At 45.1% G+C, this 12,686-nt stretch overlaps 1 protein-coding gene across 1 annotated transcript in view; it reads left to right on the top strand.

The window, feature by feature from the left end:
- LOC120959885 (uncharacterized) overlaps positions 1-12,686 on the top strand; it is a 144,584-nt gene that overhangs the window by 42,912 nt on the left and 88,986 nt on the right. The window contains exon 3 of the mRNA XM_049609528.1: positions 4,646-4,701. Within this exon, the coding sequence (XP_049465485.1) occupies positions 4,646-4,701 (56 nt within the window). The remainder of the gene's footprint in view (positions 1-4,645; positions 4,702-12,686) is intronic.

The following is a 12,686-nucleotide window of genomic DNA, read 5'->3' on the forward strand; positions in this document are numbered from 1 at the left end:
ACGATTCCATCGTCGGATGAGTGAAAAACACATCCATCGCCAATGTTGTACCCACTGCCACAAAAGGCGAAACACGTTCCAGCGCTCATAACGAAGCATACATTCAAACACTGGTCCACGCGTTTCAACATCGATCTTATGCGCTACCCTTTCAAAAGGAATGGCACCGCATTCCATTCGGAAACGCCGTAGAATAATGCCATTTCTGATGTTACCGATGACGGTACTGGCTGGCACAGCAGCGCATCTCTCGCTGAATAATAATATACAAATGAAATAACAAAAAACAATAAAAGCTTATTTATGAAAGCAATCCCGCATCCACAAGGACTGCAGGTCGCCCCGGTATGGTTGTTCGTCGAGTTCTTGTTGGCGTGTGTGATTAACATGGCATAAAATTGTAAGCATGGTTGCATCGGAAAATGTGTCCACATGCTGCTGCTGGTGGTATTTTTATGCAGTGACAAACAGGAAACAACCGACCAAGCGTGTGCCCACCGTCGAATGATGCATGAAGGAAGGTGGCTGATGGAGGCGTTATTTATGTGTATCAAATGTATCGAAATAATTCAATCATTCAACACACCACGTTGCATCGCATTCTTGGGCAATTAACATTCTTTCATTATGGATTAATGGACCGGTGCTTCGAGAAGATGCTTCTTCTGTTTGCTCCCGATCATAGACATTCCGATTGTCGTTGTTGAAAACTCGTCGAAGGATATCGTTCGTTTGAGGTGTTTTAGTAAGAAAATATATGTTTATTTACCGCTAAGTTAAGAATGTTTTGCTATTACAATTGAAACGATCGATCGGTGTTTATGCTGCTTTTGCATAGTTTGTGGTTAAGTGATTAAACGAGTCTTATTTGTAACTTGTCCACTTGTTCATTGTCAACCAATAAATTAAATTTCTTTTACGCTGGCTTAATGAACGGTCATGCTTCGCTTATTGAAAACTCTAGTTTTCTGTCGTCTCTGCATCGCTTCTCCACCCGACATATAGAGTGTTCTCCTTGGCACTTTGCTCCGTCTAGCTTCTATTCTCTGAATCGCTTGCCCGCTTTAATAGACCAGATACCACCACAAGGAAAATTGCTCGAGCAACGTCTGCTAAAAGCATCTAAACGAGGCTGCACCTCTTGGGGCTACAGTAACTTGTGCTATCAGAAAAACATTCCCAATCTCGCGTAATAAAAGAAACGTTACGTCTTGCCACGTTGCTGTACCATTTCTCACGCCAAGTAAAATCCGTTCCTGCCTTGGCTAGTGCAAGCTAGGGAGCAAAAGAGCAACAAAAACGCAAAATCACATTTAATGAATTATGGTCCTTTTTATCAACGCCTACGAGAGGCGACGCAAGCTTAAACAGCGCGTGGTGAAATGGAGAGCACGTTAATTGTGTGCCCATGTGCTATTGCTCGATTCTGTTCGGCTTCAGCTCGAGCGCTGGGATTTTCGTTCATTTTCTCAACAACAGATGCGACGCCGTGTACTTCTTGGCTGGGTAGCGAAATTTATGGAGAACGCTTCGTACCGCAAAAATGACACTACCCTTTTAATGAACTGGCTTTCTTCGGGTTGCTTTTTTACTTCGGTTAGCATTGGGTATGCCTTCTTGAGTGGTAGCCAAATCCTACACAAATACTAAATATTGGTACATGGAAGCTGTGCTGTGTGTGTGTGTATTTTAGACTTCTAGCTTCGTCCACTCCCTTGCACTCACTACCGATCCCCGTTTACCGCGATTAATCCGTTTCGATCTGGAATTGAATTTAACCCTTCATCTCTGTTACGCTCCGTCCGGTTGACTTTGGTACTTCGCCACCACCGTTCCGGGCGTAATAAATTGTGGTGGAAATTTACACGATGCGATCGGTTTTGGTTGGGAATGAATTTTACCCGCTTAATTTAATTCCATCACCGGACCACCGGACCGGTGAGATGAGCTGTGCGCGAACACTGTCCGGGTCGGTCCCCCGGAGTCCGATCGACCTTAGCCATCGGGAGCAATTCCATACATGGGCCATTGTACTTGCCCTTCACCTGACGGCAAAGCCCTTTTCCTTTTATGCTGCTCGTGGTCTCCGGGGTGGCTTTTTCTAGGTTGCTCACATTGTTCCACCCGCCCAGCTCATTTTCCCATACCGTTCAACGGCGGGGTGCTTGCTCTTCAATAAATCTTCTACCAAATGTTTACCGCTGTTCTGTTATAGATGATGCGTTGTCCAAGCAATTGATGTGCGCCTACAGCCTTTGCGCCGCAAATGGAATGCAACACTCTGATTATTGGCAATGCACTCTCTTGTTGCCATGCACGGTCAGCTTCTCGGCATCGATTCCTAGACGAGTGTAATTAAGGAAAGCACTCATAAATCATGCCTTGTCCTTTCTATGTTTATTCACACCATACCTTTGGCCGGTCGGACGCCGATCTGTAACGATCGTCTAGAAAGCGTGCGTGCGGGCTGCTTAGATTGTATGCTAATATGATTATTATCCTGTACCTTGCACTCTTTATCTTATCGAATAGTTATCGTGTGCTTGCTTGCGGATTTGATCCCGCGTGTCTTCTGCGATCGTACGGATACGCACGGGCGGCTAAGCTTTTGATAATAGTTTGAGGCGCACCAATGCCCCAAGTCCATCGTTTGTATGGCGTTAAGATGTTCCGAACGATTCCGCATCGATCGCAGAAGAGGGATCGCATCAGATTCCACACAGATTATATGCTTACCGCCACGGGACCACGCCAGTCACAGTCATAAATCAGTGATCGATTTCTGTGCTAACAAGCGGAGGGAATTCATTGTTTCTGCAATCATAAATATTGATAGTCCACTCTCTCATCCCGCGTACGATGGCCGGTTCGTTCTGGATGGTCCTCTTTGGAACGCTCAAGAAGTTATAAAAAGATAAACACGCCGGATGGGCCGAGACCGGCCCGCTCGAGCCCCATTGGAGAATGGTTGGCCGGTTATTGGTTCAGCCGCACGTTCGCTTTGCAGGCTTGCTCGGTTTCTTAGGTACGGGTCAGCTCTCCAGCGACTCCATGTGAGGCAAATTTGTATTTTACATACATCATTACGATCGTACTATTACAATCTCGTCGTCTGTGTGAGTGTGTGTGTGTTTTTTTTTGTTTAGTGCACACTGTTACACCGTCGACAGACATCCTCCGAAGATGCAAAAAGGTGAACGAACGTGTGTAAACTGCATTTTTTTCCCAATGGCGCTTTACATTCTCGCACGTGAAATTGTGTGCAGTACGCCTTGATCGAGAGCGATACGTTCGGAAACAGTAAATATGTAAAGTAGATACACTTTTATAACACTGCCCGATGCTCGACACTCCGATATTGAGACAGTATCCGTTTGGATTGGTACCATCGCCATTAGAGGCGGCCATCGAGATAAGGTAAATCAGTGTTTGTCAAGCTAAGTTTTGTGTTTGCTGCTATACCCTTTTCACCTTGTTCCAACGATTGGTTGATCACCTACATCCTGATACAAAACAGTGCATTCGTAGTGATGTTCGTACAACAATAACACACTGGGCCAACGTGCGCCTTCACTCGCGTTGATTGTTTTGCAATTATCCGTTGCGAAAGATGTCCGCGTGTGTGGTCAAACATTTGGAAACAGTTTGCCTGTGGGCAAGGTGCCATATCAGGAGCAGTCGCAGCAGCCGCAACAGCCACAGCAGCAGCACCAGCTTTTGCTTGCGACACACCTTAACGGTTTCACTGAACACCGGACAATGCATCAAACCGGCGCATCTCATGGCCATGCTGTGGCACGGATCTGTCAAGCAATGGCTGGCCATTGCGTAACAACCTCACTTGTGCCGGTGTTTTGGCACCCAGCGAAGCTATTATTATGCAAAATTGAACCGATTTCTAGCGTAAGATAGCACCGTCGACGCATCTCGCATGCGACCGGACGGCTCAGCGAAGTGAATGAGTAACGGTGTGCAAAGGGCAATGCTGGCAGGGAAAAGAGATATTGCAACGCTGCTGCCGTTGCCGGAGATTCAAGGGGAAAAGTTTACACCACAAAGTTCTTGCTCCTGAGGAGCCCATTTGTGCTGTAGGGTAGCAGCTCAAACGGGAAACACGATCGTCACAAACTATCATCAACCGCTTTGTGACCTCTTCGAACAGGCGCAAAGAAACCACCACACAAAAGACTGTGTCCTCCAGAAGGGGAGTGGTGGTATGGAAGCTGGGAAGGAAATAGGCAGTGGCGCGACAACGGTGGCCTCGTGCTCGTGCTGTCTTTCGCTGCAGTCTGGAACGCTCCCAGTAATGGGTTAGTCACGCATGCCACTTTACACCTAAGCGTCTCGCAGCCCGGAAGAGAGAAATAGCTGGTGAACCCTACCCAACATCCCAAGCGCTAGTTTTGGTGTAGTACGCTCTCATCTTCACAGGCTAAACATTTACCTTTTCGCAATGACGGCGGGCGTACGGGAATAACTGTAAACATGCAGCTCAAATCATCAAGCAAATACAAGGCATACGACAAGCGCACTAACTATTCACTGTTTGATCGTGACTTTGTGTTAATATTGAAATAATACAGCACCACATTCATTACTTTCCAAACAATATTAATTTGGTTTTCTTATCTCTTTTTCTTTGCAGCAAAAATGAAAATATTTTTGCCACTAGTGGTGTGGATAATTCTTCTGTTTCGAACGGTAAGTACAATGAGCTAAATGGAATTAGTATAAGCATGATGTTGTGTGTGCATTGCTAGAATACAAAAGTACCATAGGCTCAAACATAAATCGCCTATATTAATAAACTGATAACGACCATTTTTCATGTCAAAACGAAAGCGAATCCTCGCCAATTCATTGACGACATTCCATACGGCGTTTTATGCATTCTCAATAGTAATTGCTTGACTGCGGCTGCAATTGCAATTACCGATGCGTTTCCGGTCAGCAGAAAGAAGACAGGAGAGTGCAACCTTGCACTTGAAAATGAAAACCCACCGTCCCACGAACGCAGACCGTCGCATACCCAACAAAGCTCCTCTTCAAAACCCTTGCACACACTTATATCGCGCATGCGACCATCGTCACCGTGCGTATCGCTTACCAAACGTGCATGTAGCATCTTTTGAGTTAAGTTCCATGTAGTGTGTTGTTGTATTTTTATAACTATATTTCTGTCTTGTTTGCTGCTTTCGGTTTGCGTGAGTAAACGAATGGAGCGGGCCACACGTTTTCGTAATTAGCGCCCTGTTCACCGTGCGACTGTATCGAGATACTCTGACCACGGAATTAACAAGATGCAGTCAGTGGACTTCTGAAATGTGGTGCATGTGAGCATGTGTGTATGTATGCTAAATTGGAATTTTATTGGACGACGCGTGCGTGAAGGAAAGAGTTGTATTGAAAACGCGAAAATCTCTCTTTTGTTTCCTCTTCGATCGTTGCGTATGGTATGCGGATAAAGCGTGGACGGAAACCGATCCCTTGTGACCAGATGCGAATAAAAATCGATACTACATTCTTTAAATACAAGAACGAAACTCAAGTGAAGCTCATCCTTTTTAAATGAACATTTGTTCTTTGCTTCACTCTAATCGCTCTCCAACTGTCGAATTTGTTGTTTATTTACATTATAGTTTTGTACAGTTTTAGTAAAGAACAGATTATATTGTTTCAAAAATGTACCTTTTAACAGGCAATCATATACCTACACCCACGACGAAGCATATTCATACATGTGCGTCTAGAATTGCAGCACAGTGCGTGATCTTAAATCAAAGATTGTAAACAAGAAAATCCCTTACCTTTAGTTAGTACTTGTTCCTCGGCTCCGGTTGCAGTGTTGATCACGGTTGCAGCAGTAATCAAACACACAACCGCAGCAAAACTCCGGCTACGGGTTACATTTTTCATACGCAGTGTAACACGGCTAGTAAACGATCACTATCGCCTCTTCGCACCTCAGAGTTGAACGACTCGTTTTAACTCAGCATCGGCTACATTTTACCTTTTTTCAATCCCTTGTGGCCAAACAGTGTCGTGTCGCACCAATATTGTGGCAAATATATATTCAATGAACACGAGCGCGCGAAGGAATTCACTGAGCATTGAGCATTCGGACCGTAGGAAAAGATCAATTCAAGGCCGGTCGTTACGGATGATGAGCTGTGTAAGACGCTACACTACGCACCCGTACCAGCAGATGGGTTAAGACTAAAAAATCGTTTTCGTTTTTCCTTCACATAACTTTGCAGTAGATATGTGATTTAACACAATTGAGAGTTATTGTTAAAATGGCTTCGGCACTATGGAGTTCTCCGAACGTTATGATAGTGGAACTTTATTGCCCCTTTGTAGGCATGGGCAAAACGATTCTTTTCACCGAACGCGAACGAACTAGTTCGCTCACCAAAAAGAACAGAACGCGAACGACGATTCTTTCGTTCTTTGTTTCATGAGGTTTTTATTCACAAAGAACGCTCGTTATCTTTTTCATTTACCCACCATAGACGCATACTGTAGCCAAAGAAGTACTCATTCTGCGGTTGAAACCAATCATTTAAAAACATTAAACACTCGGCTGTCTGGTCAACACAATCCTTCGCAAAACCGACCAAAAACTAGCATGTAAAAAACTAATACGAGCAAAAATGTCTCCTACATATATTGTACCCCATGCCTTATACACACTTAAGGATTCTATTTAAAAAAAAAACTACTTAAATACGGATCAACATGATGAGCGCAATCAATTCAGTTCAGTTCATTCGCGAACAATGACTAATCCGTTTGAACGGGCTCGATCTATTGAATTGTATAGGTATAATTTCCATGCCAACAGAACACAGATCGAACACCACTTCGAACGCGTTCGATGAATTCAGTTGTGTAGGTACGATTTCCATGCCAACAGAACACAGATCGAACACCAGTTCGAACGCGTTCGATGAATTCAGCTGTGTAGGTACGATTTATACACCAACAGAACACAGATCGAACACCAGTTCGAACGCGTTCGATGAATTCAGTTGTGTAGGTACGATTTCCATGCCAACAGAACACAGATCGAACACCAGTTCGAACGCGTTCGATGAATTCAGTTGTGTAGGTACGATTAATACACCAACAGAACACAGATCGAACACTAGTTCGAACGTTTTCGATGAATTCAGTTGTGTAGGTACGATTTGCATACCAACAGAACACAGATCGAACACTAACGGATCAGATCGAACGCGTTCGATGAATTCAGTTGTGTAGGTACGATTTACACACCAACAGAACACAGATCGAACACCAGTTCGAACGCGTTCGATGAATTCAGTCGTATAGATACGATTTCCACACCAACAGCACACGTATCGAACACTGCTGGACAAATTCGACGGCGTTCGAGGAATTGAGTTGTATGGGTACGATTTCAACACAAACAGGGTACATTTTGATCTCTGACGACCCGTTCGCACGGTGCGAGAAAGAGCGAGAAAGCAATATGATTTTGCACGTTTTATTACCACATTTATGGGTGCCGTCGAACACTGAACGGAACGTTCGAACGCGTTCGGTGTAGTCAGTTTCTTCCAAAAGTCCTGGTCGTTCTTTTTGTTGAGAACCTCGTTCGTTCGTGCACTTTACCGAACTGTTCGAACGGTGCGATTCTCGTTCATTTTACACATGCCTACCCCTTTGTATAATTGGAAGCATATTAATAACGATGATGGAATTGTTCATGCCTGCAGAACATTTAATTTGAATCGTATCGCAATGTGTACCGCCTTTTCAATTTATTGAGAGCGATATTTCAAGCTTTTATATTGAAATAACGTGCTGTTTTGAGTAGCTTAACACACTTTAATTGCGATGGTTTCTACATTTACTTCCAACCTAGCTAGGTCGAGAATAAAGTTATTTTCAATCATTCTTATACAAATCGTCCAGATTTCGTTTTGGTAAAAAGAATGTTAATCAAGCAAAATATCTTTCGAAGGGCTAAAACGGTCCAGCCACATGTTGCATATGTTCATCGTCCAGAAACTGTGCCATTAGCTTAACGATCGTTCGTTCCTCCAAGGAAGATCTGACTCCTCTGCCTTTGCAAACAACGTCATACCATTAGCCGATTCGTTCCGGTTTGCAGCTCGTACCAAACAGCTCTAAACGACACCAAAGTCAGCCAGCATTTCTATGACCATTACTACTACTATTACTATTGCCTCTACTACTACAATTTCGACTCCTCGTGCTACCGTGGGAGAACCGGTCGATTCGTTTGATTGATCAAACGACGCTCATACACAATCCAATTGCTCGATCTTCTGCCGTGGTTGTAAGTGGGGTCCGTGTTTGCAGCATACGGACGGTATAGAACCAGTATGGCGGTGCGGGCACACTGCACGCCATCCGAGACAAGTGACGGGAGAAAGAATAACTGTTCTTTTCTCCCGACGTCGTCGAATTCGACCGTCACCGCTTTTCTGCTGCTGCTGCTGCTACGTAAGAGTGTTACGCTGTGCTACCTGGTTTACCCGGGCCCCGGAGCAGGGCCACAGCAATGTGTTTTATCTAACGTCGGTAAAAACCCCATCCCCGTGTGTTGTTGCCCTTAATTCTCGAAGATGCACGGGCCACGTCCCACTGGTTTGTGGTGCGGAATTCCCAGCGCGGTGAAATTATGTAGGCCGTTGCACGTTCTCGACGGGGACGGCTTTGGGACGGGTGGCATGGGTAGCAAAAGCCAAATGTCATAGTGCTGCTGCCACCACTGCCAGTCACACCCGACGCCAAAGCCTATTTACACAAACAATCTCGCCGTACATCGTTAAACCTACGGAGCCTGCGAATGGTGCATCGCGGGTCGGCTTTTGTTAGGGTTTTCCGTTTCGGAAGTGGCCGACTGCAACGTACGGAGTTGGTGGAAGTTTGTATCTCGCATTACGCTGGCGAAAACCGGTCAGCAAACACACTTTTCGAAGAAAGCAGATAAACCGGTTCACTCCACCGCAAATCCAAAACACTCCCGTAAGGCACTGTGGTATGGCAAATCGGTACGCCTAGCTTCTGGTCCTATCTATCTTTTCCACGCAAGTGCTCTCTCTCTCTCACACACACAGGCACACGCGCCATCTGGAAATGCTTCGGCTTTTCCAAGGCGAGCGAACTGGGTCAGAAAACTATTGGAAAATGAGTGAAAGAGCGGCTATTCAAACTGAGCCCTAAAAGGTAACGCCACACAAGCAAGCGCGAAACAATGGCTGCTGCAGATAGACGTAATTAATGACTGGGACGGATGTGCGCGATCTTAAACTGTCATCAATGACCCGGTTGATGACGGTTAACTGATCGGAAGGTAGGTTTTGTAGTGAACGTTTCTGGAAGATCGTACAGCTTAAGTTACTTTAGACAAGATTGAAGCATTGGTAGAATTGGATATTCGTAGAAGCCCAGCGAAATCAATTTACTTGGTAGCTTTTCTAATGAGCACAACACACACACGCGCACATTATTTGTAATATCTATTTCCCTGCCAGCCCTAAGGCGCTGATTAAATTGAATCCTTGCCACGGCCAATGGGTAGTTGCAATCGCTTGCAAAGCTTAATGCTATAATCAGAACATTATCATCGTCAATTTAAAACAGTGACTCGCCCAAGGGCGGCACTGTTTGTGGCTTAATGTTGTAATATAGCAGATAACACCGGCAACGACACCTCAGTGAAACTCATTAAATTTGGACGATGAGAGTGCGGCGAGCGATCGTCTAGGATCTGCTTAGGAACGGTTACAACTTAGCCGCGGGCCAGCGGCTGTTGACTGTTCTTGCTGAGCTCACTGAAGAAATTCTGGGTGCCAATTTAGCGCGTAATGGAGCCCGGAGTACGCCTCTGACAGCAGTGCCACCACCGGTTTTTGGAAGACCCATGGCTCAGGCGGCACTGGTCTCCTCCCGTATTTTTGTTCTCGTAGTTTCTTTCTGCATTCTACGGAGATGCTGCTGTTGTTGCTGTTATTGTTAATCTGCTTTCTGCCTCCAATCCAATCGGTTACACCTCACCAGCCATGATTCGAATCATTAGCTAATAACTATTTCTTTCGGTTAATGTCCGCTACTAGAATAAACAAAAATGTGAAAAAGGATCGCACGTTGGTCCGTGCGCCATCCCTCCGAAAAATGTTCTGCCAACAAAGCAGAAATTAAACGGCAAGAAATCAAGACTAACGCTACCAAGATGGCGCAGTCTCTCGGGGGGCGTTGAACCTATGGAGCCTGTATGGAGAGAATATTGACCGCATCTGACCGTCTGCCTACTCCGTTTTCGATCCCTTTTCCCGCATGATCAACATTTTTTTGTTGTTGTTGTAATTTTCAATTTCCTACGCGCATCACCACCACCAGCACCACCACCGCCTTCTTCTCTCGGACAGTTTGGGCGCGCTTCATCAAACGTGATAAAAAAGTGGTTGGCCAGATCACAGCGGCCGAAACCTTTTTTTTTTTTGCTTCCTACACACACCGCACCCACCTAACGTGCGCACATGCTATCGAGCAAATGCCAAATGGAAAATTGAATAATTTCAAGTGTTAATTGATATTTGTTAGAGGTGGAGTTGGTGGATTTGGTGCAGGATTTTCGATGCTTCGCATTCGCATTTGGTTGCCCGCAGTTGCCCGCAATCAATCGGATGGGATCAAAAAGTTGGGTTGGGTTGAGTAGGACAGGAGCGGGGGAAGGGATGGTAGGTGTGAAGTCTTTTTTTTCTCTCGCTGTCTCCCTCAGCCTTAGCGCTGCTACAGCAGCCTCAAAAACCCACATTCTATCGATGATATCGGTGCTACAAAACGCTTTTAAGTGATATTTATGTTTGATTTTTCACCGATTCATGCTCACGCACACATCTAATGATTGAAGTACCGTTGCACCGCCAGACAAGGTGTGTAATTAAGCATCTGTGATAACAACATGGCGCGTGTAGACGAACGAACGAAATGATGTCGCTGTTGTGGTTCGCTTGCTGAATCGGGGAGGTGTAAAAATGTATTAAAAGCAGTTGTAATTTTCAGTGTTCTTCATCATCATACCAAAGGGAGGAATGTATCCTACAGCATCGAAAACTTTTGTATACCTTTCCGTTCCAGTTGACCTTCCAGTGTCTATAGTTTCCAGCCCTCTGAAACACACACACGACTCACAAGTTACAGCATTGCAATGGCTTCACTTTCCTTTTTGCATAGTTATGATTCACTTTCACTTCACGACGATCGCAAGGGTGGAGTCGTTCGTAACATGCAAAAGCGACCCTACAGCATCACATACACACACGTTTGCCACGATCGAGTAAAACCTTGTTTTATATCAATTGGTTTTTAACCGGTTTCCAGCACTGGGGCCAATGGAAACATTCGTCTAAATGGAACTTGAGCTGCGCTCGATGATCCTCATGCAACAATCACAGCACGCTGGAGCAGTTAAGAATAATTAACCAAACTGTCCAATTGCTAAGTGATTTAATTGAATAATTGGCAGCAGCACAATACAACGACAAGCCTTGGCTGCTATCATTTCCCTTTTCCAGGATGCTGATTACACACGTCGTTGTGCAGTATGCAGCACACAATTCTCCGACCGAGGATTCCGGCGCAATGAAGCCAAGCAGTTTGCGCTCCCTGTTTGCGGATGGTTTTAGCAACAAAAGCGTCTGCGGATAATGGAAGAATTCCTTTATTTGCCTGCCGCCATAGCTTACGCAAATATTTGCGCGTAATGATGCACATCCAGCATCCTAACCTTGAATTTATCTCACCCCCTCCCAGAGCCTTAATACGCAGGCTGATTTTTTTTCTTGCAGCCACTATTTCGCCTGTTGGTTTCTCGAAGATTATTGCACTCTTCTCCTCGTTTGTGCTTCTCGTCTCTGGCCGCCCCTTCTTTATCAGAGCTGCACAGTGTGCGCAAACTAAAATTAAGGTAATGTAGTAACCCAGCAGCTACCTGAGGAGGGCGCTGAATTCCTTTAAATTGGCCGATTTAATGATGAGACTTGCCTCCCGTCGTCTGCGTCTGCGTTTGCTTCATTGGAACATTCTTCTTCAATTTGACTCTAATGCTGTTCTAAGCCGATACACGCGAGCCGCCACGAGCTATGTGATAAATGAACTACATTAAAAGAATGATCATCCTTTTTTTTCTTCTTATGGCCAAGTTCATAACTTCATAACGTTGAAACCCACCAAAACAGGTCACCTTCTAGACGCAATCAGACTTTAATTTGCACTAAAGTTGCTTTTATGCTCAATTTTCTTCGTCCCTGTGCTTCTTCGTGGATGTGCTTCTTCGTACGTGATACACTAGTCGCACTAGCTAGGCGACCATTTCAAACCTAATTAAATTAATGGGCCCCACTCAATGGACATTGTTTTCCTGGGGTCCACTGCCAGCCGATGATGCGTTTATCCCTGCGCACCGTGTCTGCTACTATGAGTTGCTGGCCGAACCCTTGTACACGGGGTCTTCTGGTCCAGAGAGGTCTAGGGCGCCATAATAGTAGTCATTTGATGTTAATGTACCAAAGTAAGGTGTTCACACCACAATGTAATTGCAGGAACATTTGATAACCGTCCTATTGGGCGGATGTCTTTGAACTCGTCCAAACATTTACCCGGGGTTCATGACCAGATCAGCTCACGTT

This window comes from Anopheles coluzzii, chromosome 3 (genome assembly GCF_943734685.1).
Source record: "Anopheles coluzzii chromosome 3, AcolN3, whole genome shotgun sequence".
In the NCBI taxonomy this organism is placed as follows: Eukaryota; Metazoa; Arthropoda; class Insecta; order Diptera; family Culicidae; genus Anopheles; species Anopheles coluzzii.